The following is a 27207-nucleotide window of genomic DNA, read 5'->3' on the forward strand; positions in this document are numbered from 1 at the left end:
TGATCTCTCTATCAGCCACAGGGGAGCAGGCGGGGCACAGGCCTCAACAAGAGATTACAGGGGTCTCGGGCAGAGCACACGACAAGGTCGTGACTGCAGAGGAGGCTGTGGCCCTGCCCTAGGGGCCTGGCTTGTGGCCAGACTGCTGCTGCAAGGGTCCCTACCTCCTGCTCACCACACAGGAGTGGCAGAAGATTCCAGAAACCATTGAGAGGAAATAAGCAAAACAATGCCAGGGAAACATGTCAATGCTCTGGGAACTGTGTGTTCAAATCAGTCTTTCCAGAAACTCTGTAGGGCTGACACACCAAGCAACACAAGACCTAAGCGTACATGCCAGCCACACTGCAATGACCATGACACATGTGCATTCAAACGCATTTATAAACAAAATAATAATTAAAAAAATAAAACCAAACATACACGCGTACACACACAGAAACTTCCAGAAGCAGCTGTTCATAGATGCAGCAGTCTTCTAGTGTGAAGATGGCCTCTGATCTCCCAGGCTCAGGGCTGAAGACGCAGAACCCATGCACAGATCAAAGTCAGCACATTACTAGGCCTCTTGCTTCTAGCACATTCTCACAGGCCTCTGGCAGGCCACAGACACGGTGCTGGCCAGGTGGAGACTACGGCATCAGCGACGGCGACGGTTCCTCTCCTCCAGGAGTTCATTGTCAAAGATTTCCTTTTCCCTTCAAGAAACAAGAGACTGCTGTGAGACTCTCGGGCCAAGTGGACACCAGCAACTCTGAACGATCAGCACAGTGACGCAGGCTGAGCGGTGTGCACCGCTGCTCTAATGGAGAACAAAGATGGCCTGCAATGGCGGAGCAGCTGACAGCAATGCCGGCATCCACGGGGACACTGCAGTCTGGAAGCTGAGAGGGTCGCAGCCTAAAGGGAAGGGTGATGACGTGGGGCACAAAGAGCTGCTGATTCCACACATCTGACACAAAAACAGTAAATTTTACTGCACTCTGTCTGTGGCCTTAAACTTTCTAAGGAAACCTGGGGATGGAACATGGGGCTCCGACCACTTAGCACAGCCCCAGACTGACTCTTTATGTGTGACAAATCTCACATAGCCCAGGCTACCCTCGCTCTGCCCGATCACACTTATTCTAAGGAAACTATCTCAGGAGCTGCTGCATGAATGGCCCAGAGACTGGGGTAACCTGCTGACCTCACCAAGGACCTGAGTTCGGTTCCGAGCACCCACCCCTATGGTGCCTGCATAACGACCATCCATAACTGCATTTCCAGGGGATCGTTAAGCACCAGGCACATACAAGTATCCATGCACACATATCACAATATGGAGGCCATGTCAGGCATGTCCCTCCATCCCCCATACTGAACATGGTATTTGCTGATTAGGGGGCTGACAGCTAGCCCAGAATGTCTGAGCCTTTTACTGACTGGGAGAGCTTCTCCAGCCCAGGCAGACTCCTCCTTACCTCCCAAGTGCTGGAGTGAGAGCGCTACACTCATGTGCTTAGTGTGGAGCCCTTGACAGCTCAGAGCTGGGACTGGGCTGCAGCCTTAGGGTCTGCCCAGAGTGAGCGGGTCAGTGGACACCGCCACCTAACGTGGCTGCCCTGGGTACTGGGAGGCCCTGTGCCAGTGGCCTCACTGTCCTGCTGGGGATGCCAACTTATTTTTAGAGGCAATGCATCTGGCATGAGGGACTGGATGGAGACCCCATTTGTGACTGCAGTGGCATCCTCTGCTTGTTACTGCCCTGCCTGCCTCCCATTGAAGTCTGGCAGCATGCCCAGAGGTGGATTAGAGGCTCTGGGGCCACACGTCTTAGGAGTGCTGTAGGCGACAGGAGAGACAGCTTCAATGTGCTGCCCTGCTGACGGCTATGATGCCTCTTAATCTAGCTCTGTGCTCTCTCTATCAGCCACAGGGGAGCAGGCGGGGCACAGGCCTCAACAAGAGATTACAGGGGTCTCGGGCAGAGCACACGACAAGGTCGTGACTGCAGAGGAGGCTGTGGCCCTGCCCTAGGGTCCTGGCTTGTGGCCAGCCTGGCCCACAGAGGAACACAGCCTGTAGACCTGGGCCTCTGTCCAGCCCCTGCCTGGAGAGAAGGACCAGATGACTCCACACCGGTGCACTGACAGACAGCGCCTGTACCACTTGTGGACGGGACTGGCAGCCCTGTCACAGCACATGGCAGAGGGGACCTACCGGTAGCTGAGTGTGGGGCCACGGAGGTACTTCTGCTCGGCTGTCTTGTAGTCCACTGCCTCCACTGCCGAGATGGCGCAGATGATCGCCTGTGGAATGGGGGTCAGGCATGGCTCAGTGAGCAGAGCTAACCTGACATGTACAAGGCCTTTCCTGTGTATGGTCAAAACCACCCAACTTCTGTGAGCATGTCCCATCCACAGCAACACAGTGACAGGCAGACAGACAGGCTGGCAGCTTCTTCCTCTAAGTGACCGACTGATCTCCGCACCTGTCCCCTGAACCCGAAGCAGGGACGCAGCACAAGGCCCTGCCGGTGCTGAGCATGGGCCCTCACCTCAGGCAGCAGCACATCCAGGATGAAACGGATGCGGTCGCCGCTGCCGCGCGCAGGCATCTCGCCATCCATGTCTCGGCAGACGCCCTGCAGGTACTCCACCACCTCATCCAGCTGCGCCTCATCCTCCAGGTACGTCTCCATGCATGTCACGTACTGATTGGAGCTCAGGAACGTCTTCAGCCAGCGTGAGGGCTTGCGGCTGTGCAGGATAGCCCGCAGGTGGCTCTCTGCACCCTTGGCCTTCACGATGTACTCCACCAGCTTCTGGTTGGCTTTATCCCGGGCAGCCCTGGAGCGGTCAGGCAGCACCTTCCTGCATGGCCGCCACTGTCCCAGCCGGCTGTCCCCCATAGGCTCCTCAGGGTCCCCCTTGCCCAGCTGAGGAAACCTGGTCCCCAGGACGTCCTGTTGGATAGACTTGCGCACAGGATAGCCTGCAAGAGGAGCACAAATTCGGAGCTTACATCCTCCCTTTCCAGCCTCAGCCTCAGGTTCCCCTCCATCACTGACCCCTTCTCCCGAGCTCCCATGCGCACCGGGAGAATCTTCGGAGAAGCACTGAGTGTGTCAGCTGAACTACTCAGTGTAAAGGCAGCAGCATTCCTTAGATCTCGCTACCCCCTGCCCAGCACACAGCTGCCACCTGACGGGGATGCAGGGCATGATGGCAGCTGAGGTCACAGCTCTGCACAGGATGGAATTGGCACTTCAGGACAGCAGGAGACTTAGGAAGATGGTCTCTCGAGGACCAAAAGCAGACCCCATGTTGAAGATCACACTTATACTTACTGATATCAGCAGCGTAATATTCCAAGAACGACCCGGCGAAGGAGCCGCAGCCTGTGGAGGGCACAGGAGAAGGCTACACTCAGACTGAGCGCTGCTGCTTCTGTTGCTTAGGACTCCTGACCAGGAGCCTTCTGCTTTGTGCTTTACCCTGAGGCAGGACCGTGGGGTGCGAGTCTGTCCACCGCCCCAGAAGGAGCTGCCAGAGGTTCAGGTTAACAGCCAGAGTTACCACCCAGAGGGGGTACTGTAGGGCCTTCAATCAGGAGGGCTGCGCCTGCTCCGGCCTTCCAGAGGCAGTAGCGTCTCAGGTTAGCCAGGCCAAGAGAGGATATAGGGCTAGGACCACATCTGTCTTGGCCCCTCCATCCTGTCCTCAATAAATAGCTCCAATGACATGATACCCCCACCTCACACCACCCACTCCCTGGGGTGCAGCCCACATACCCAGCCGCACGCGGTAGTCAGTGATAAGCGAGACACACCAGCCAATAGCCTGGGCAAAGTCCTCTTTGGCTCTGTCCTACAAAACCCAAAAGCTGGGCATGAGTTGGCTGTTATCAGCCCTAAAGGCGCTCAACCTTAGTTTCCTAGGCTCCCAGGCTTAAGTGGGAGCTGTGTGGCCAGGGCTCACAGTCACTCCACTGCAGCCTGGCTCTTTAGGAGGTATGACAGGCAGGTACTTACAGGCTTCAGGAAGCCATTAAACCAACAATTGACTTTTTTGGTCTTTTTCAGACAGGGTCTCATGTAGTCCACGCCTTGGATGTAACCAAGGCTGGTTCTTGAACTCCTAATCCTCCTAACTGTGGCCCACGCCCAGACTTGTGTGTGCTCATACATGGAGGCCAGAGGCAGACGTGGTGCCTTCCCATGGGGGGTGTGGGAGGGTCAGAGCCTAACCCTGCACACATCACTGCCTGGGTGTGGATGCGTCTGGTGTGTGTCCACAGCAAGCAGACCTGCCTTTCGCCTTGGTGTTTCCCAAGGCTGCCTCTCAGAGAGACGGACACAACGACTACAAGCAGGAGCTGCGCACCTAACTACACAGGGTAGACTGTCACTCCATGATCTGATTTTGGTTTGAGTCAATAGAACAAAATAATTTTTACTGGCCAGGGAGACAAAGGTTATCCAGGAAAACAAGTTCAAATCCCTAGAACCACATAAAGTCAGATGTGGTAGTGCTGGCCCTCTTCTAGGATGAGACAGGGTTCGGCGACGGGAGAATCCACAGAAACACAAGGGCCAGTGACAGAGCCTCGAATAAGGGGAAGGAGTTGACACCGGGCTGTCCTCTGACCTGCACAGGGATGCCTCAGACACACACACCTTCACATCCGTTCATATGTACATACACACAGATGCACTCACACACATACATGTGCATACTCGTGTGTACACATACACATACACCCCAGAGCAAAGCTCCCAATGCCAACAGAGCATGGCCCCACTTACCAGTAGTGCATGCTTTTCCTTGCAGTCAAAGTGCTTGAGCCGTCGCAGCGACACGGTGATTCTTGACAGAGCAGAGGCCAAGGTGAGCACAGATGGCTTCAACCCAGGAGAGGGACCCTCCTCCGAGACTTAACCCTGCTTTAGACTGGAGCACCTCCATAGCACTGGGGGCCCAGGTCCCTACTCCAACCAGCCACCCTGGGTGCACACAGGTGCCCAAGGTCACCTCTGGAAGGTACCGGAAGGGGCTCTGAGGCCACTGTGAACAGGCTGGCCAGCTCACTGTGCTGCTGATGTGGGCGAGGACTGGCCAGAGGCAGTTCTCTAAGAACCATGGTCTGCGGTAGCTCTGCTCTGGTACAGCATGCAGGGACAGTGTGTCCTAGCTGCCAGTTCTAGCCATCTGGCTGAGATACCAAGTGACACTGTGGACTTTGGACCATGTCGGCAGCTCTAGTCAGGGGGACCACAAAGGTTTCCCACTCCTGCCCATGCCCTAACTATGAGAGTGATCACTAACCCTCGGCCCTTGGGATTCATGTTGCCCTCAATGAAGAGCACACTGGCCTTCTTGTCCCTCCGCCGGACACTCTTGACCTGTGGGCAGAGTGGAACACCACGGCATGAACAATGGGCAGAGTGGGAGCTCTCCACCTCCTCCAAGGGCTGCTCTAGGACTGGGGCGGGGTATGTGTGACCCCACTGCTGCCCATGGCTCTGTGGTATTACAAGGCAGAATCCACAATTCTCCATTTGGGTCTTTTTTTTTTTTTTTTTTTTTTTTAATTTTTATTTATTTGAGTACACACTAGCTGTCTTCAGATACACCAGAAGAGGGCAGACCATTACAGATGGTTGTGAGCCACCATGTGGTTGCTGGGAATTGAACTCAGGTCCTCTGGAAGAGCAGTCAGTGCTCCTAACCACTGAGCCATGTCTCCAGCCCCATTTGGGTCTTCTTAAATCCTTGTATGTGCAGGGGTGCAGAGGTGAGTAGACAGCCTCAGGCATTATCCCTGACCCTACTTAAGATGAGGCCTGAACTGCACAATTCCAGACACAGGGTCTAGAGGGTCCTCCTGAAGACCCTCCATCTTCCCAGAATGCAGAGGGTCTCCATCTTCCCAGAATGCAGGCATACTACAGTCTGGCTTTCTGTGGGATCTAAGAGCTAACTCACGCCCTCATTCTAGCGCATCCAGAGACTCACGGAGTAGACCCCAGAGTTTCCCATAGCCCAAGCTGGCCATGAACTCTGTGTGGCTGAGGATGACAGGTGAATGCCACCATGCAGGCTCCCATCTTGGAGTTTCAGTAACAGGCTATGTCCCTGCCAGTGCCTCTCTGTCTAAATACCAGGCAACTGCCTTGGGCTGAATGTAAACTGTCCAGAGTGGGCACTAGGGAAACACAGCATCCAGAGTGCGGCTGACTTGGCCCACTATGGAGCCATGAAGCAGTGAACCTGGCAAGCCTCTTCCTGAGCAGGACAGACTGTCCCCAAGACACTAGCCCTCAGGTGTAACCCTGTGCCTGGAGGCTGTCATTCCAGAGACCTGTCAGCCCTATGGACACACTGGAGGCAGATGACCATGAAGACAGGGCTGAGGGAGGCCAGCTGCCCCCATACGACTTAGCAAGCTACTAGCATTACCGCTGCTTTCACCCCAGGCCTTCTCTCTCTCCCTCTCCTCTGCTCATCTCTTGGGATGGTCTTGAACTCACATCCTTCTGCCTTATTTCCCACATGCTGACAGGCCTGTGGCACCATACACAGCCAACATTCCACAACCACTTCACAACACTTAACTGGGGCTCAGACTGTGGCCCTGGTGGCCCAGGCACTGGCCCCCACCTTTAAAGCAAGCATGGTGACAAGAGGGAAGGCGACAGAGGCGCACTCTGGAGGCAGAAGTGGTGGACCTTTGAGTTTGAGGCCAGCCTGGTCTACAGAGTGAGTTCCAGGACAGCCAGGGCTACACAAAGAAACCATGTCTTAAAAAAGCTAAGGGAAGGGCTGGAGAGATGGCTCAGCGGTTAAGAGCACCCGACTGCTCTTCCAGAGGTCCTGAGTTCAATTCCCAGCAACCACATGGTGGCTCACAACCATCTGTAAAGAGATCTGACACCCTCTTCTGGTGTGTCTGAAGACAGCTACAGTGTACTTATATATAATAAATGAATAAATCTTTAAAAAAAAAAAAAAAAAAAAAAAAAAAGCTAAGGGAAAAAAAAAAAAATCAGAGACAGGACATAAACCCACAAAATAGCCTGGGCTGTGCGGATAGCACCCATGAGAGGGGAGTGATGGTGGGGACAAAGGAGATGACAGGGCATGGAGTCTCCACCTAAAGAAGGACTCACAGAAGTGGTCGCAACGCCAGGCACAAATGTAGCTAAGGGACTGCCCTTGGAGCAGACTCACAGGTTATAGGACAGATCTTTGGTAGGATTGAGACACATTTGGAAATAGCTCTCGTGTAGCCCAGGCTGGTCTCTAATATTCTCATGTAGCTGGGCACCATGAACCTGATCTTCCTGCCTCAGCCTTCTGTGCAGGATCAGTGTGCAAGCGCCCGCCATCATGCCCACAGTGACCATAGACCTACGCTCGGGGGCGAGAAGAAGGTGGCCTGGTGCCTTCGTGCAGCTTAGCAGTGCACTACTCAGGCTCCTCCCAGGCGGCAGGGCATGAATCCCACTCAGTGCCATGTGAGATGGCACTCAGTGACCAGGCCCTGCTGTTGGTGCTGTGTGCCCATGTCTGAGTCACTAGCAACCAAGCCTTCCAGCATTAACAGAGCTACCAAACTACCTACTCGAGCAGGAGGACGGCCTGAGGACACGGGCTCGGCGCCAGGGCAGGTGCACTTACCACGGCTGGCCAGAATGGGTATTTTTGGTATTTAAGCCAGACCAGCATTCCTACTTCAAATGATCGTGGTTCTGCGATTAAAACAAAGGAAAAAACCCAGATGAGTCCAGACTACCTCACACAAGCACAGACAAGAAGAGACAAGGAAGACCCACTCATCACTGCACTATTTAAAGCCAACTCTAACCTCATCTACCCAGGAACCCAGACGCCGGTGGACACACACACACACACACACACACACACACACACACACACACACAGAGAACGGTGTCTCAGTGCCCACTGTAGGGCATAAGGCCATGACTGTGTGTGTGTCCGACAGACACCCTGTGCCAAGAGATAAGGCAGCAGTAGGATGAAGAGTTCCATCTCAAACCCCCACCTAAGGCTAGCATCCTCCAAGAGCAGACATTTACAGTCTGCATCCATGCCAGGTGAGGTTCGTGCCCAGTGCAGCTCCATACCAAAGTGCACATTATACCATCAGGAGGATGACAAAATAAACTGTCCTCTCCAGGACAGCAAGTTCAAAGAATCTGAAACCAGCAGTCACACAGTGCAGAACACACGCTCTCAGAGGAGGAGACGCCAGTCTTTGCGGTTGTTTGAGACAGGCAGGGTCTCCACTTACACCAAACTGGTCTGCAATTCAAGAGTGCATGGCCCGGGGCTGGGGATTTAGCTCAGTGGTAGAGCGCTTACCTAGGAAGCGCAAGGCCCTGGGTTCGGTCCCCAGCTCCGAAAAAAAAAGAACCAAAAACAAAACAAAACAAAACAAAACAAAACAAAAAAAAGAGTGCATGGCCCTGCCTCCCAAGGGCTGGGATGACATCCCTGCAACATGCCCAGGTGACTAGCCCTCAGGTCTAACCCTGTGCCATGGAACTCAGGGCTGTGGCAATGCTAGACAAGTTCTCTACACAGAGCCACAGCCCTGCCTCTGTCCTTTATTTTAAGGCAGGCTCTTATTATGCAGCCCAAGCTGGCCTTCACCTGGTAAGGCTCCCTCTGCCCCGCCTAGCTTTCTGCATAAAATTTAACATTTTCTACTTGCCAAGGATCCCAGGGTGTGTGATTCGTGTAGGCTGTTAAAGCTTTGTCAGGAAAATGAGGGGAGGGGGACCACCATGCCTCCCATCATGAAACCCAGAGGCTTCCAAGGGCTCCCCAGGGTTGGGAGGCACTTGGGGAGGAGGTGACAAGGCTCTTGGAAAGGTCACAGCCCACTGAGGAGACAACTTGGCTGGGAAGTGACGATTGTCTTGAACTTGGTGTGGTAGGTTAGTGAGGCTGTCAGCTTAAGTCTGCCACAGAAGGACACAGAAGAGGGCCGAAGGTCAGGAAGCTGGGGTCTCTCGGCAGCCAGTCTGAACTGGTCTTCAGATATGACCCAAGTGCTGAGGACGTATGAGGTGCAACTCACATCAGCACCAGGCCCTTGTAACAGTCTAGATACTCAGTGGTACTTAGCCAGGGGTACTCAGACAGGACCTAGCCTGGGAACTCATGCCCAAGAAGGGAAAGGAGGTGAGTTGGCCCCCTAGCCTGCCCCACATCATCCAGGCATTGATGTGCCCATCTCAGTGTGCAGCTAAGGCAGTCGGGGGGGTTCTTCAGTTGCTGAGCTGTACCACTGTGCTCTCAGTGAGCCTTGGCTCACGGCACTCTGGGCTGCGCACTGCACTGTGTACTGCCCGTAAGGAGAAGCTGCAGTGCCCTGGACAGACATCAGCTCCTGCACCACTGGTAAAGGTAGCTCTGCCCAAATGGGCCTCCATCTTTACTCAGTGCCTGGATAGGGGACAGGCCAATGCTGGCCTCCACGCTGGTTACGTCTCCCAAGTCCTCAGCCTCTGTTAGAGACAGAAGGACACAGGGCTCTGGACAAGTCTCAAGTCAGAGCATAGAAAAGGAAGCAGAGGGGCTGGAGAGATGGCTCAGTGGTTAGAGTACTGACTGCTCTTCCAGAGGTCCTGAGTTCAAATCCCAGAAACCACATGGTGGCTCACACCCATCTGTAATGGGATCTGATGCCCTCTTCTGCTGTGTCTGAAGACAGCTACAGTGTGCTCACATAAAATACATAAATCTTTTTTTTTCTTTTTTCTTCTTTTTCTTTTTTCTTTTTTTTTTGGAGCTGGGGACCGAACCCAGGGCCTTGTACCACTGAGCTAAATCCCCAACCCCATAAATCTTTAAAAAAACAAAAAAATTTAAAAAAAAGAAAATGGAACAGAACCAGGGATGGAGGCACCCGACTTTAACGCCAGTGCTCTGGAAGCAGAGGAAGCCAGACTGCGGAGTTAGAAGCCAGCCTGGTCTACACAGCAAGTTCCAAGTCAACTAGAGGTACAAAGTGAGACCCTAAGAACAACAAAAACTCCACCAGCACCAAACACCTCGCTGGCTTTATGGGATACTGCAGAGGACGGGCCTTACCCACTGCTCTCGAGTACAACACCCTCTTACCGTGATACAGAAGGATCCGGGGTGGTTCCTCCTCCTCTTCCTCCTCCTCCTCCTCCTCCTCCAGCAGGGAGTGGACGGACTTGAACCCTGTAGATTCTTCTGAAGACATAGGATCTGCTGAGACAGGGTGACACCACGATGTCTATCATTTCACCCGACAAAGGGCCGTCCAAGACAAAGGACAGATCCTGAGCAGAATTCAACCAGGGGGCACTCTGTGGCCAGAATTGGGTTTGTATTTCTTTAAAAAAATGTCTCTATGTTTATTGTATTTGTACATGCTTGTGTGTATTTTCTCTACATGTATGTGTGTGCATGCTTGTGAGTTTTGTATGTGTGTATGCATGTATGTGCACTAGAGCACACATATGGAGATCAGAATAACTTCGTGGAGTCAATTCTCTCCACCCTATAGGTTCTAGGGAATCAAACTCAGGTCACCAGGCTTAGTGGCAATCATCTTCACCTACTGAGACATCTCGATGACCCTGTTTTTACTGTTTCAATTCTGATGCTGGGGATGGACACAGGGTATTGCGCTGAGCTCCAGCCTCAAATATATTTTAAAAAATCAACTGGAGAGAAACCAAGAACAGTGCACAGAAACGTACAGATTCTAGGAGGCCCCTGCTTGATGTGGCCACAAGAGAATGCAAACAATGGGCCCCGGAACCAAAAGGTGACTGCAAACAAGGCCAGAGACTGTCCCCTTCTCCCTAAGAAACGGTGGCAGGCACCAGCTGCTCCCTTAGGCCATCGCAGGGCAGAGTATGGTCTTGTGAAGGGTCCCACTGTGTCTCACACCCACCCGACTACATGCCCCATTTCTGAATCTCCTGCCAGAGCTCAATGGGTCAACAAGTTTAGAGGGGGGAAAACCCCTGGCTGCAGCCACACACAGATCTCAGTGTGACCTCAGGGCAGCTCCTGACACCGGGCCTCCTAATCCCCTTCGCAGGCAGACCCCTCACTGACCAGGAGCATTCGGCTAACTGTGCAGTAAGGAACAACACAGAAGGGCTTAACAGGGACCCCTGCCAGGGCCAACCAGCTGCCACGCTAGCTCGGCCTAGCTCCCACTCTACCCTTAGGGGGATGGGCAGACCTGGGGACACTGCCCACAGCACACCTCGGCACCCCACGACAGGCGTCCCCGTCCGTGGTTACCTTCCTCTGGTCTGTCACTGTCTCCAGCCCTGCGCAGCGTCGTGACCTCCCCAGAGCAGCTCCTACGGGAGGGCACTGCCCCCACAGTTCTGGTTCCTAGATGTCTGGGCAGTGGGTTCCGGCCTCCGTCCAAGCGTGGCCTCTTTGTGAGGCGTCCTTTGCTTCTCTCAGAGTCCAGAAGCGGCCTGATGTTGCCGGATGACTCAACTGGGTCACAGCCTTCGACTCCAGCACATGGATCCCCCTCCCAGGTTTGGGAGGGCAGCCTGGGTGAAGCCAGGGCCACACAGCTGCTTGCCTGTCCTCCGCTCTCTGCGACACTGTCTCCCTTGGAAAGGCCAGACTCTGCTTTTCCACGCCGGGCAGGTTTCTCTCCCGAATTCCTCTGTCTCTTTTTGGTTGTGCTCTCCTGTCCATGGTCCAGCTGTGACCCAGAGCCATTCTGAGACTCATCCCCAGTGGGGGCAGGCACTTCAGTCCCCAGGGCTCCACTCTCTGAGAGGCCTGTCTTGGGGTCCACTTTGCACCTGAGATCCTCTTCCGAGGCAGACAACGGCGACAGGCTTTTTGGACTGCACTCCCACCTCCTCTTGGATGCACACTGGGCTGCCACAGCCTGATCATCTTCACTGAGAAAAGATGGAGAAGGAGCACTAGAGACCCGCGAGGCCACATCTGCATCTGGCTTGCCCTTCTGAGATGGTGTGCTCCCATTTTCGACTGGATGACTTTCAGGACTCAAACTGGTCCTCTCGTTCAAGACATCCAGGGCCACTCGCAGGGACCGTCGGTAAGTCAGCTCCTCCAGAGGAGTAGCTGGGACTTCATTCTGAGAGGCTGTGGGGACAAAGATACACAGTGAGGGTTCCACTTGGATGCCTAGGGCTCACAATCACAGCCATGGAGCAATACTCAGTGAGCACTGAGTGCACGCACCCATCCCCGTGACAGGAGGACAAAGGTAAAGATGGCTATACATTAACTCGGCTATGACTTAGGATAACATACCCAGGCCGACTTCAGCCCGACTGGCAAATGCTAAATTCCCCCAAGTCCTAGAGCAAAACTACACAAATGGATCTGATGTCTCACACGAGCAGCACTGTTTGTCTGACCCGGGCGGCGGGGACAGCTCCACACTCGTCAGGCGCACCACCTCTCCATCAGACCCACACTTGGCAACTGCTTGACAAATACTAAACCAGGCTCACAAGCCATCAGTTCCCACACTCTGGGCCCACCCAAGGGCGCCCATGCTCAGTCTGCATGCAGGTGCTGACCGCCTGCAGCTGCCCCGCAGCCGTGGACTCCTGAGGATGAAGCGTGTCTTTGCTGCTGTGACTCAGTCTGAGGGAAGGAAGCAGCTCATGCCTGGCTCTGCTGGGTGGTACACACTTCGCCATGTACGCCTGTGCCAGGTCCAGAGCAGAGTGCATAGTAGGCTGGCTCAGCCACAAGAGGAAATGGTGGCAAGTGCTGAACTGAGGCCCTACACATACAAAGGAAGCGAAGTCCCAACCGGCATGACTCACCCACAGCACCTCTAGGTGACACAAAGGTAGCAGCATGGAAGCTGACCACTCTGTCCTCACTCCCCTGGGCTTTTTGTAATTGGCAATGTATGTATACTATACGTGTGTGTGTGTGTCTGTCTTTATGTATACATGCACGTATGTCTGTATACTATGCATGATGTGTTGCGTATACATGTGTCTGTTCATATGTCTGCATGCGTGCGTTTCTGTATGTTAAGTATGCATGCTGTAGTCCCGGGACAGAATACAAGGCTTCCTGTGACCAGGGTTCCCTGTCACAGCGACAGCCGCAGCCTGTTATTTCCTGCTCAGGATGCTGAGTGTCTGTGGCCTGGCTAGGAGAGACGCAAGACCCCATTCACCCTGACTGCCTAGTCACCCCTGACCAAGCCTCTGTCCATTTCCATCCCCACATTGTGTGGGACCCTCCTGTTGGGCAGGCGTCCTCTCCCGTCCTCCAGGCCCAGTTGGCAGATCTGGTTTGGGGCAGAAGTGTATGAAACAGGTAGCTGGGTGGTGTGGAGGTCCCCCAGCTAGAGCCCGGCCCTGGGTTCCAGCAGGAAGACGGCACCACTCTCCTGCCTGGCTGGCTGCAGTATGAGACTCCAACTCAAAGCAGAGAAACAAACACACAACGTATAGAAGCGGTGAAGCTCAGTGACTGCCTTCATTCCCCGGCGCTGGGGTTGGGGAAGGTCTAAGAGGCTTAAACACGCAGATGCACAAGGGCCTGGGCTCTGTCCCCAGCACCAGAGGAGGACCAGGAGCAGTGGCTGGGAAGGGGAGGCAGGATCAGGAAGGAAGTCAGGGTCAGCCTCTGCTACACAGTGCTTTCAAGACCAACGTAGGCTACTTGAGACCCTGCCTTAAAAGGGGAGGGGAAGCAAGCAAGTCCATGTCTCCCTTCTATGGGGTTCCCTGGAACAAAGCACATATCAGGAGCGGCCTGTGGCTGCACTGCCACCACTGCCGCCGTAGCACCTTGGTGATCTGGCTGTAGCTCTTACCCAAGAAGGCGGCAATGTTCTCAATGTGTGACTTCTGCAGTGCCTCCACGGCTGAGCTCTTAACCTGGATCCTGCAACCACAATGAGCTGGTTAGCGTCAGCAGTCTGCAAACCAACTGTCCAGACGTCCCTCTCAACCTTCCACTCACACCCAAAGTCACCATGAAGGAAGGACAGGGATGGATGCTATGCCCAAGGGAACAGGCACAGCCAACCAGGGTGGGTATGCACCCCCCCCCCCCCCAGTTCTGCTCCTCTTTTAAGAAAGAAAAGGTCGGGCTGGAGTTAGAAGCAAAAATAAATTCAAATTGGGACTTTCATGAGGCAAATCCGACTTCCAACTGCACAAATAACTCCTTTGTTAGGTTTTCTGAGTAGCCGCTAATGTCACCAAGAGCTGTTTACAGCCCAGCAGGCACGTTTTAGTTTAAAAGGACTTGCTTTCCTTTTAAACTCAAGTATTCAATTACCTTCCCTGCCGCAGGGAGAGTGGGAAGCTGGGGACTCTCCCGTGGTGGCGGGCTCTGAAGACAGTGGCAGGAAGGAGCAAGCCAGGAGGGACCCAGGAGACAGGCAGCCAGTGGACTCTTCAGAAGAAAGGACCACACCACAGGCCCACACCCACATTGTCCTTGCTGGTGACCCATGAAGGGTTAGCAGGTGCAGGACAGAGTCCTGCTGCCCATCTGCCTTTCCAGCAGTAAAAATCTTTTTTTTTCTTAGTGGAGCAGTGGCCTGGCACCAGCGGATCAGAAAAGAGTCCTTGGTGGGAGTGGATACCCCAGAATGGACCCCTGGGGATAATTTCTCCGTCCTTGAAATCCCACGCCCCAGATCCCCTGCACCTCAAATAAGATCTTCAGCCTGAAACTGGTGTCAAGTAAAATCTGTTGTACTCCCCACAAGATTCTTAGATAGAAACGCAGAAGCAGAGAATTAATAAGCCCAGAAGAAGCAGGCTTCTCTTTCTTTTCTAAAAAGCGTCATCAGAAACCTCAGACAGAAGGGGAAAGATGTATTAAGAAAAACAACAAAAACACACACTTAACTTTTCCTTTAGTGAGAGTATTTGAACATCTAGAAAGAATTCCTTTTTTCTCTTGTTTTTTGCTGAAGTCTCAGTTCTGGCCAAAACCTATGTGAAAAAAGAAAAATACAAAAAGGACTCTTGTTAGGCAGTGGAGGGACAGCGCCAAGCCTTTCTTCCCAGGTAGCAGCCACGGATTTAGCAGAAACCTGATGTGAACTGCAATCACTCAGGCATAGGCTGAGGTGCCTGAACCCACAGCCTGGACAGGGCCTCGGAGCACTGCACTTCCTGTGGTCTTGCTACAAAGAACTCCCCAAACCCCAGTTACTCCTCTGGGGCTCCTGTGTCCACTGCCTGTGGACACAGCCTTCCGAGCCTTTTAGAGCGGATGGCTTATATTTCCTAGGTGGTTTTGCCTTAGTGTGAAAAATAACTACAGAGGACTCTAGATACAGGGCTTCCTGAACACCAGACCGAAACCCACAGAGCAGGGGGAACCCTGGGACTCGTGCCAGCAGGTCCGGGTGCCAGCATTCAGGCTCAGCTCTCTCCCAGCATCACTCTGAGGAAACAGTCTGATAAAGACTTTATTGTCACCCAAAGTCATTTGTAATTCCCGAAATTAAGAAAATTAGGGCTGTCACCTTTGCAGGCCACAGTCGCTTCTCCCATCGGCAGAGGACATACTTGGCATCCGTCATGACTCAGAGAGGAATGTCTGGGCTCACGGTGCTACTGATGCCAGAGGTCCCTGCAACAAAATGGTGTTTTAGAAAGGTGTTGCTTGCATTCACTGAAGCTCACACAGACAATCTTCCAGGGCAGGGGCTAGCCTCACACACACAGCTTCTAGGACACAGGTCAATTCAGAGCCTGGCCTTGAGATGTTGGGCAAAAAGCCAAGTGACAGTCAAGTGCAGGACCCTGGGATTTGAGGGGATTTGTCTTGTTTTCTGTAAATAAAATTCAACAGATTCCCTCTTCAAGGTTGCACACAGAACATCCTGAGAGGGAATGTGCAGCAGCAGCAGCAGCAGCACGCCTTCCTTTTGAACAAGCCAAGCTCACAGCGCTCCCTGCCTCAGGCTCAAGGGTGGCTGCAGCATACAACATACCTCACATACACGGCTACCCCATTCCCTGGAAGGACAGGGACAGATGCAGGGCTCATGACAAGACACCTCTGGCAGAAGCAGCCAGGGCTGTGGCCAGAAATGGAAAGATGGGGGAGGGGGAGCAAAGCAGCAGCAGGGACAAGGAGGACCTACCAGCAGAAACAAGGGTGTATGTGGTAGAAGGGCTCATAGAAGCAGGAGAGGCTCTCCAGAGGGGTACAGGGTTCCCAGCAAAGACAGGAGTTCATTAAAGCAGGCTGGGGTTTCAGGAGGCAACAAGGACGCTGGCCGCGGCGGTTATGGGAATTCAGGTAACAAAAGATGAGGCTCAGGTAGCAGGGACTGGGGCTTGGGCAGCAAATATGGGGTCCAAGGTAAGGGAGGAGGTAGGAGAGTCAGGTAGAAGACGTGGGGTTTGCAGCAGGGATCAGGTCCACAGAAGTGGGTAACTTAAGGAAGCAAAGACCGGGTTCACCAAAGGGACTGAGATTCAGGCTGCAGAAACTTGAGTTCGGCAGGAAATACAGGTTTAAAGCAATGAACGGGAGGTCAGGCTAGAGGGAATGTGGGCCACAAAGACTGCGATTTTGACTCAAAACTCGGGGTTCACAACAGGGATAAGGTCTGAGCAGCAAATTGGGGCTTAGACTGCAGAGAGGGGATCCAAAGGGAAGAAATGAGGCAGGAAATTCAGAATCCTCAGCAAGGACACAGATTCTGGCTGCAGAGATGGGGTACCAAGCAATTAACTCCCGATTCAGACTGTACAGAAAGGCAAATGTTGGTTGATACTGCAGAGGTCAAGGTATCGGGTTAATACGGGGCTTCCAGGAGGAAACTCGGGGTCTCAGCAGGGGACCAGGGTTCAGGCTGTAAAGAGGGGGAGAAGGTGGGAAACTTGGGGCTCATGTTGCAGAAGAGGGGTATAAAGCCGGAAATATGGGGTTCAGGCTGCAGAAGATAGGGACCAGGCCGGAAATACGAAGCTCTCAGCAGGGTTGGGGGCTCAGGCTGCAGAGAAGGGGATTTAGGTCAGAAATACAGGGTTCGCAGCAGGAAACTGGAGGGTCTCAGCCTCCAAGGGCCTCGGCTGCACGTGGGCCCTGCGCAGAACCAGCCGCGGCCCAGCTGGTCCGGCATAGCCGCCGCCCTTCCCCAGGCTCCCCGCCTGCGCCCCGCCCGGCCCTCCCAAGGCCGCAGCGGGCTTCACCCACCCCCAGCCCGCCTGACGCGGCGTCCGAGCCTGAGCGACCAGGCCGCGGCGGTCCCAACGGCGGAAGCCCGCCCGCCAACCGCCGCCGCAAGCCCGCGCGCTCACCGCCTCCGCCGCCGCGCAGATCCCCGCGGGCTGGGGGCGGGACCTGCCTCACAGCGGCGCCGAGCCCCGCCCACACGACCGCCCAATGGAAGCCGCGTACCTGCGCCTCGGCCCCGCCCCCAATAGCGCGCGACCTCCGCGGGCCACGCCTCGATCCACTGGTCACGCCCTCCACCGCCTTCCCGCTCCTCAACTTGTAGAGTGCGCAGTGAGGGCTCCCCCTGGGCCCGAGGCTGGGTAGACCCCGAGGCCCATCCAAGTCCCATCCCCCCCGCTACTTGCCAATAAGAAGATAGAGCTCACGTCTTGGCCCCTCCCACAGATGGCTCCGTGATCCACGCCCCAATTTTCCCACAGCCTGCGTGGTTCCTGAGAGGGAGAGCTGGCCCTTTTTCCAGTCAAATTCCCGCCTGCGAGCGGTTGTGCGAAGACAAGGGGGTGGGGAGGAGTTGGGATGATGAAGGCCTCATGAACTCCTGACAGACTCCAGAAGGCAGTTATCCCACCCATGAGGGAAAAAAAAAAAACATTCAGTGAGGATGGCCATGTCCTGGAGTGGAAATAGGATGTGAGATCTAGGTCACCAAGGTAGCTTGTGACTGGGAAGGCGGGGAGAGGCGCGAGGGCTGCATTCAGGACCTCCATGGACTTTTCTGGAACTGGAAGCTTCCAGTTTGGCTGCCCACAATGTTTTTGTTTTTTGTTTTGTTTTGTTTTGTTTTTTCTTTTTCTTTTTTTTTTTTTTTTTCCGGAGCTGGGGACCGAACCCAGGGCCTTGTGCTTGCTAGGCAAGCGCTCTACCACTGAGCTAAATCCCCAGCCCCTGTTTTTTTTTTGTTTGTTTGTTTTTTGGTTTGTTTTTTTTTTTTTTTTTTTGAGACGGGCTCTGTGTAGACTTGGCTGTCCTGGAACTCACTTCCACCTGCCTCTGCCTCCCATGTGCTGGAATTAAAGGTGTGTGTGTGTGTGTGCCTCACTGAAGGTGAGATTCACACTCAAGTTCTTAGCCTGTGCAACATCTCTGACCTGGTCTCTCACGACTTTTCCTTTTAAAATGATTTACTTATTTCTAATGTGTTTTGCTAACAAGCATGTCTGTGCAAAAGTGTCAGATCTTGGAGTACTACAGGAAGTTGTGACTGCCATTGTGGAATTGAACCCAGGTTAATGCTCTTAACCACTGAGTCATCTCGTCTAAGAGTTTTTTTACTATGCTTATTACAAATGCAGAACAGGCTTTGCTGGCCACAGAGGTGGGATGACGGGCCTGCACCCTGAGTTTCATTAGGATGGTGGCCTGTGCCCCAAGTTCCATGGGGCCAGGAATCACAGGCCCAGACGCTAGGATGGTAGTTCTAATGGCTTCCTGACAGCACTGGCCAAAAGGGGTTTTGTGTGCTACAGGCCACTAGTTCTTCAGGTAATGCTCTTGACGTAAGAATTGTCGATTGGTCTGCTTAAGCTCAGAGTGGTAGAGGGTGTGTGTGTCGGGGTGGGTGGTGTGAGCAGGTGAGCCGGTCCATGGTGTGGGTAGTGTGAACAGGTGGGTGGTGTGAGAGGGTCAGTGGTGTGGGTGGTGTGAGAGGGTCAGTGGGGTGGGTGGCGTGAGTGGGTCCGTGGGGTGGGTGGTGTGAGTAGGTCAGTGGGGTAGGTGGTGTGAGTGGGTCAGTGGGGTAGGTGGTGTGAGAGGGTCAGTGGGGTGGGTGGCGTGAGTGGGTCCGTGGGGTGGGTGGTGTGAGTGGGTCTGTGGGGTGGGTGGTGTGAGTAGGTCAGTGGGGTAGGTGGTGTGAGTGGGTCAGTGGTGTGGGTGGTGTGAGAGGGTCAGTGGGGTGGGTGGCGTGAGTGGGTCCGTGGGGTGGGTGGTGTGAGTAGGTCAGTGGGGTAGGTGGTGAGAGTGGGTCCGTGGGGTAGGTGGTATGAGAGGGTCAGTGGGGTAGGTGGTGTGAGAGGGTCAGTGGGGTAGGTGGTGTGAGAGGGTCAGTGGGGTAGGTGGTGTGAGAGGGTCAGTGGGGTAGGTGGTGTGAGAGGGTCCGTGGTGTGGGTGGTGTGAGCCAGTCAGTGGGGTAGGTGGTGTGAGTAGGTCAGTGGGGTGGGTGGTGTGAGTGGGTCAGTGGGGTGGGTGGTGTGAGAGGGTCAGTGGGGTAGGTGGTGTGAGTGGGTCCGTGGTGTGGGTGGTGTGAGCCGGTCCGTGGGGTAGGTGGTGTGAGTGGGTCCGTGGTGTGGGTGGTGTGAGCCGGTCAGTGGGGTAGGTGGCGTGAGTGGGTCCGTGGTGTGTGTGGCATGGGCAGGTCTCTCAGCAAGGCTGGTTCCGTAGGTTCACAATTGGGAAACAAGGTAGAAGCAGTGAGAACCAGATATGGTAATGTAAGGGAATTAGTTAAACCCAGTCACCAGTTAACCAACCCATTCATCAGTTTAGCCATTTACCGGTCAACCCATCCGTCAGTTAACTTGGTCCCTGGTTAACCCACTCACCATGTACCCTTCAGCTTCAGTCAACAGCTAATCCAGGGCCAGGCACCCAGTAACCTAGGCCTTGGCCTCCACTGCTAGTACAGTTTCCCGTGTCTTTTCCCATTGGGGTCCGGTAGAGGTTCCATGATGTGACTGTCCTGTCTGCTCTGACCTGACTCTCCTACCTCAGGCTAGTACCTCACACACATTTGTGATTGGACAACAGTAAACTTGAGCAGGGACATAGCACAGCGTAGGTGGGTGCTATAATTCTGTTAACAAGTGGGAGGGGTACAGTCCAGGTTTCCCCTGAGCTCCCCTTAGAGCCTAACTAGGGTCTTGGATATTGGGAACACTGGTGCTGCCTTAGTTCAGAGGAGATTTTGATGTTCTGACGTGGTCTTTCAGAGCATCCACAATTGGAAGTTCCCTGGACTAGCTGTGTGTACAGGCTTCAGTCTCAGACCGAGTTCGTGGTTCAAAAGAGGAAGAGTCTGGGGAGATGGCTCAGGAGGTAAAGCGCTAGCTGTGCAAATGTGAAGACCGGAGTTCGATCCCAGGAACCCATGAGAAAAGCCAGATATGATTTGGCCTGCCTCTAATCCTCTCTCTGGATGCTGGAGCTTACTGGTGGGCCAGCCGAGGCCGATGGCTGTGCTCCACATTAAGTGGGAGACCCTGTCTTCAAAACCGAAGTGAGAAGTGAGGATCACCACTGGAGATTGACCTTTGGCCTCCATGTGCACATACACACAGACATGCTGGCCAACAGGCACAGACACTGAGATGCATACACAGGTGGAGCTGTGGTTAACAGTGCAGACTGCCACTCTTGCGAGAGACCTGTGTTTTGGTTCCCAGAATGCACACACATACACACTTTAGCAAAGGTTGGAGAAAGAAAGTGTCCCCTTGGCCACTTGTGGGGTACAAATGTGACTGAGGCTGCTGCCCAGCAGGGATAGACTCAGTCCCTCCTGCATCTCGACAGAATCTGGCAACTGCCCTCTTCAGATTTCTCACTGCTGGAGATTTGCCCTGAGGAAAGTTCAGTGGCCAAAGCTGTCTGGGCAAGGACCAGTCACACAGGATCCCGGCCTGGGAAAGAGCCTCACTTGTTCCTCCACATGCCTGTTATCCTAGCACTTGTGGGGCAGAGACAGGAATTTAAAGATCAGGCGTTCAAGGTTATCTTTAGCTCCTTAGTAAATCTGAGGCCAGCCTGGGCTAACTGAGACCCTGTCTCAAAGCAAAACTTACAAATAATAAAAAACAAAACAGGGGTTAGGGATTTAGCTCAGTGGTAGAGCGCTTGCCTAGCAAGCGCAAGGCCCTGGGTTCGGTCCCCAGCTCCGAAAAAAAGAAAAGAAAAAAAAAAAATGACAAAACAAAAAAACTCGTTGTCTTTGGTCACCGAGCCCTGGGGACATTTGTTTCCAACCTTGTAATGCAGGTGGTAGGCTTTTTGGGTTGGATGCAATCATCAGCCTGTGGTCCTAGCGTTCCAGGGACACTAGTCTGCTGCGGGTACCCTTCAGTCCCTCACTCTGTATGACAGAAGCAAGGGAGGGACTTAACTTCACCAGCTGGCTTCAGAATTCATTTTCTGAGATGCAACCAGGCTTGTTTAGGAAAATGCCTTAATTAGTCCTGGAGGTGGCGAGGGGGCCCAGAGGACAGGAGATAAAAGGACCTGCAAAGGCACACCAACCTCCTCCACAGGGCGACACGGGAACCTGTCATGGAACAAGCAAAGCTCCGAGAGGCGCGGCCTGAGATCAAGAGCCAGGAACAGATGGGGTGGCGTCTGACCTTGGGCATTGCGATCTCAGGCCCTGCGGCTGCAATGCAGGGACTATGGGGGAGACCTTTTCTGAACCGGGTCTGTTCAGAAAGAAGGAAGAAACAGACAGGATTCAGGGCCCTGCTAGAGCCAGCCTGGGCTGACATCCACAGGTAAGAGACACATGCCTGTCTTCCACAAAGGAAGGATACCAAGATGGCTAATTAAACGTCCTGAGTCCCTGAGACACTTGAGCAACACCCGGCGAATGATTAAAACACAAAAGTATATTTTGGGAGTCTAGGGGAGAACGGGGTTCTCATGTGGGCTCCGGCTGCTGCCACCACCTTCCCCTCTTTGGTGCCTGGATTTAATGGAAATGGGGGTGGGGCCAGGGCCCCTGCCCTTAGTTTTGTTTGTGAGGGTGAGGGGTGCATGTGTGTCTGTGTGTGTGTCTGTGTGTGTGTGCATGCCGTGCACAAGGTTTCTACATTTCCTGAGATGAGGTCTCATATAGCCTTGTTGAATCTTGAATAGCTGAGTCTCCTGCCTCAGCAGTGCTGGGATGACAGGCATCCGCCATCATACATTGCTTTAGGTAAGGGTGTCTGTGGGTGGGTGGAGTGGGTGGAGGGCTGCTAATTTGAGACAAGGTTTCACTGTGTAGACCAGGCTGGCCTCAGACTCAGAGAGATCCACCTGCCTCTGCTCGAGTGCTGGGAGTAAATCCAGCTGTTTTGCTTAGATTTCGTTAGTTAGTTCCAATCAGTGTCTCTGTGGCTCTGAAACACAGAATGTATCTCAGGCTGTCTAAACTCAGGGCTGCCTCCTGCCTCAACCCACAAGCCTGGGTGAAAGGCACGCCCCACTGCGAGGCACAACCTGGTGTATAAGTAAGACGCTGGTTCCAGCGATGATCGCCCTTGGCCGTGGATGGATCCAAGTGTGGGGCTGCCACAGAGGAGTGGGCAACGGGCAGATCCATCGGCTCCCTCATCGTCTTTGACCTTCTCTTTGCATTGATTACACTGGACCTGCAGTAATTGTCTTACCGGAAGAAACAAGAAACATGAGATGGGCATGGGGGCTACACACCTTTAATCCAAGCACTCAGAAGGCAGGGGCAGGTCAGCCTGGTCTCCAGAGTGCATGCCAGGGATATGTCAGCTCGATAAATAATAATAAAGATGATTCCTATATAAGAATCCATATTAATCTATAAAAATATCCAGGAAGGCATAGGGTGAGGTGTCCTGAGCGCCGTGGTGTGCTCAGCAGAGCCATGGCCCCAACCCCATCATACTCCACACCAAGAGCTTCTCCACCACACCAGCCACGCATGTGCAGACCTCAGCCAGCATCCGCTGGAGGAAGAGTCACTTCCACTAAGACCGCTTTCTAAACGGGAGCCCCCAATCCCCAAGAGACACTGTGTATGTCTGTTCTGCTGAGGTCTACAATGTGAACACCCACAGGGAGGAGAGGCAGGATCAGCCCTGCCTACAGGCGCGGCTGTGGGCTGCCAGGGCCTTTGACCCCCACAGGTACCCTGGGTGCAGCAAGATGGCTCCATGCTGCACACAAGGTACAGGCTGCAGAAATAAGGGGTACATAAACACCCCTGCCACTGGGTGGGATCCCCACATCTCAGTGCTTCTCCACGGAGGAAGGGAGAAACATGAGGAAGTCTAGTTGGCTAGAGGAACCCTAACCCAAACCACATCTAAAGAATTAGAGGCACGGTTCTCACCATGTGGGTCTTGACTCCTTCGAAGGTAGAATGGCCCTTTCATGGGCCACATACGGTGATGTGAAAACATGGATGTTGACATCGTGATTCGTAACAGTAGTAAAATTACAGTTATGAATTTAAAATCATGAAATTTTGTAATTAGAAAATTACAAAAATAACGTTACAGCTGGGGTCCCCACAACACGAGGAACTGTACTGAAGGTCATAGCGTCAGGAAGGTTGAGAAGCACTGGTTTAGGCAGAAGATCACAGGCCTGCCTCAGCCATCAGCCTGCCCTTCTCCCTCCATCTTGTCCTGAGTACCGCAAAGGGACGTTTAACTTCTTTCTGTTCCCCTTACACCTGGAGAGCACCAAGCGATCCTACCTTGGAATTAGTTGTGGGGTTCAGAATCTGTGTCACTCCTCATGAGACAAAGTAGAGTGGCATCAGTCGGTGACTTTTGTATCTCCAAGGACATGTTTTTATAGGGTGCCCCACCCAGGTGCCACACAGAGATCAACAACACTGCCCTGGGGATGCCATGACGACATGAGAAGTTTGCCATCGCATCACCCCAAGTACCAAGATGTAGTGACAATTCTGGGATTCTCGTTTTAGGCGTGGGATGTGGGGCTGCTTCGGACTGTCCACAGCAGCTGACTATGATTTGCCTTGTGCTCTAGCAGAGGCGTGGTTTTGCCTGCTACGGATGGTCTCTGAGACTGTAGCTCCTTTCCGGGCTTGGGGAGGGTTTTTGCCACTTCTGGGGTGTGGGACTGCAGACATCCCCTGGCTGGTAACTGATTCACTTTGGGTCCCGCTTCTGCTCCACACTCTTCTGGGTCTGTGCCAGAAGTCCCCTTATTTCACCAGGACATTAATCTATGGAGTTAGGAGGCCACACTTTAGACAAAGATGACCTTATTTGAAATATTTTTTTCTACAAGACTGTGATATCCATCCATTCTTTTTTTTTTTCTTTTTTCTTTTTTTTCTTTTTTTTTCGGAGCTGGGGACCGAACCCAGGGCCTTGCGCTTGCTAGGCAAGTGCTCTACCGCTGAGCTAAATCCCCAACCCCGATATCTATCCATTCTTGGTTTCAACTTGATTACATCTGGAATTAAGTAAAACCCAAAACTTGAGTGGCACACCTGGAAGGGATTTTTGCTTAGTTTGACGTGGGATGACCTACTGCCGACCCGGACCTGTGAGGTAGAAAAACTTTGATCCAGCTGGGAAACTCCGCCTCTAATCCAGGCCATATCATCTGCTGGAAGATTGCATAAAGACACGAAGGAGGAGAATTCTCCCTGCCTGCTCCACTGTTGAGCTGGCTGGACCACAGCCTGTAAGTCATTCCAGTAAACCCCCTTTCTATATACGCCGAAAGATTCAGTCTCTAAGTTCTGTGACTTTAAAGAACCCCGAATAACAAAAGTATTTCGAAATACAGTCACATTCAGGACTGGTAAGATGGTTCAGTGAGGGGGCTGGAGAGATGGCTCAGTGGTTAAGAGCACCCGACTGCTCTTCCAGAGGTCATGAGTTCAATTCCCAGCAACCACATGGTGGCTCACAACCATCTGTAAAGAGATCCGATGCCCTCTTCTGGTGTGTCTGAAGACAGCTACAGTGTACTTACATATAATAAATAAATAAATCTTTAAAAAAACAAAAAAAACCAAAAAAAAAAAAAAAAAGATGGTTCAGTGAGGAGAGGTTCAGCCAAGCATGTGGAGCTAGGCAGTTAAAGAAGACAGTTTCTGGGCTGGAGAGATGACCCAGGGGTTAAGAGCACTGACTGCTCTTCCTGAGGTTCTGAGTTCAAATCCCAGCAACCACATGGTGACTCACAACCATCTGTAATGAGATCTGATGCCCTCTTCTGGTGTGTCTGAGGACAGCTACAGTGTACTTATTTGTTTATTTATTTTTTTTAGAATTATTTATTATATATGAGTACACTGTAGCTGTCTTCAGACACACCAGAAGAGGGCATCGGATCTCATTACAGATGGTTGTGAGCCACCATGTGGTTGCTGGGAATTGAACTCAGGACCTCTGGAAGAGCAGTCAGTGCTCTTAACCACTGAGCCATCTTTCCAGCCCTACAGTGTACTTATAATAAATAAATAAGTCTTTAAAGAAAAAAAAGAAGGGGTTGGGGATTTAGCTCAGTGGTAGAGCGCTTGCCTAGGAAGCGCAAGGCCCTGGGTTCGGTCCCAGCTCCGAAAAAAAGAACAAAAAAAAAAAAAAAGAAGACACTTTTTGCAGTGGTCCTCTGACCTCCACATGAGTGCTGTACCCTGCATATACACACCCACTGCCAACCACCACACACACAAACAAATGTTATAAAAATGTAAAGAAAGCAAATCCACAAGTTCTAAAGGATTGTGTAAGACCTGGACTTGGTTCTTTCTGTTTTGTTTTCTATACAGTCTCCCTACTGTAATGTTGGCCAGCTGAGAATTCAACTAGGCTCGCCTTGAACTCACAGAATTCCAGTTGCCTCAATTCCCCAGGGCTGGTATTAATAACATGTGCCACCACACCCAATTTTCTAGATCTCTTCAAGGACACAATTTTTTTTCTTTTTTTCTTCTTTTTTCTTCTCTTTTTTCTTTTTTTTTTTTTTTTTTTTGGAGCTGGGGACCGAACCCAGGGCCTTGCGCTTGCTAGGCAAGTGCTCTACTGCTGAGCTAAATCCCCAACCCAAGGACACAATTTCTTGTCAGAGGAGGGGGCGCGGTCAGGCTGGAGTCCCGCCTAGCGTCCCCAGTGAGGGGCTAGCCCAAGGTCAGCAAGAACTCTTGTTCATCGTGCAGAAGCTCTGGATTCCACCTGTAGTATTTCAGGTTAAAGCAACAGTTCTGTCCCCCTCCATGCTCAGTCTTTCCCAGCCTCCATTTCCATCCAGGTCCCATCAGCTCCCAGAGCCCCACTCCAGAGGTCTATCCTCTGGAAACCTGAGCACCCACCACAGGCAATTCCTCCTTGCACACTCGGGTCACCAGCTCACCTTCCCCGGCCTGGATAATCCTTGCTCATCTTGTCTGTTGTGGTCATTTTCCTGGGGGACACAGAAGTCAGCCAGTCCACCCTAGTCACCTAACCCTGAATGCCTGGACCTTGACCACCGGGGGATGCCTGCTGAATGAGAGATGGGGACCAAAACACTTAGTGCAGCCAGGGTAAAAAGGCTCCGGTTGTTCCCAACCCAGCCAGGAGAGGAGACAGGACTCAGGCATCGAGACTGGGGACTTGGCATAAGCTTCTGGCCAACAGTCTGTGTCTGAGGGATTTGGGGGCCCGGGCTGGGGGTAACAGGGGTTACGGAACATGATTGTATTAGGATAGCACTGTCACCTAGTGGGTAGAGTGCTGGATTGTCAGCATTCCCCAGGCAGGAGGATGAGGAATTTCTAGGTCAGCCTTGGCTAAACATTAAGTTCTAGTCCAGCCTGGACTACACTATCCTGTCTGGAAAACAAACAAATCAACATGTGGAGAATTGAAAAGGCAGACAAATACCCTTGTTTTTGCCCATCCTACTGTGTGTTTGCAATGCACCTGTATTAACTCAGACAGATTCCCAGCTTGGTGGTGTTTCTAACAAAAGCCTTTGAAAAACACTCCCATAAGCCAAGCATTCTCCCCTCCCCGCCCCCCAGTGTGGGATGCTTCCCCACAGAGGATCAGAAGGGGACTGAGGGTTGGGGACAAGTCGGACACTCAGAAAGTGACCCTGGCCCCCAAGGCTCTCTTTGAAGACTGCGGTGATTCTGTGATTCTGCAGCGTCCTCTCAGGGAGAAGAACCCAGTCTGGTCCCCAGCCCCAGCCCCTCAGAGCTGCCCCAGCACAGTCAAGGATTAGGCCCCATCCAGTTTCCATCCTTTTGCCTTTGATTTATTTCTTTTTAAGT

The 27207-nt window shown here is 52.9% G+C and overlaps 1 protein-coding gene across 9 annotated transcripts; it reads right to left on the bottom strand.

The window, feature by feature from the left end:
- Nucleotides 1–366: 366 nt before the first annotated feature.
- On the bottom strand, nt 367–17335 carry Pwwp3a (PWWP domain containing 3A, DNA repair factor). Of its 9 annotated transcripts, none has more exon segments than NM_001108736.3 (14): nt 367–698; nt 2203–2291; nt 2540–2976; nt 3332–3382; nt 3776–3851; nt 4790–4850; nt 5310–5386; nt 7665–7735; nt 10137–10250; nt 11304–12140; nt 13846–13916; nt 14895–14980; nt 15520–15626; nt 17309–17333. In NM_001108736.3, coding segments are annotated over 13 exon segments (2085 nt in total). In that variant the 5' UTR covers nt 15577–15626; nt 17309–17333; the 3' UTR covers nt 367–640.
- Between the last annotated feature and the right edge of the window lie 9872 nt (nt 17336–27207).

Source organism: Rattus norvegicus, chromosome 7, assembly GCF_021556685.1.
Source record: "Rattus norvegicus strain SHRSP/BbbUtx chromosome 7, alternate assembly SHRSP_T2T, whole genome shotgun sequence".
Lineage (NCBI taxonomy): Eukaryota > Metazoa > Chordata > Mammalia > Rodentia > Muridae > Rattus > Rattus norvegicus.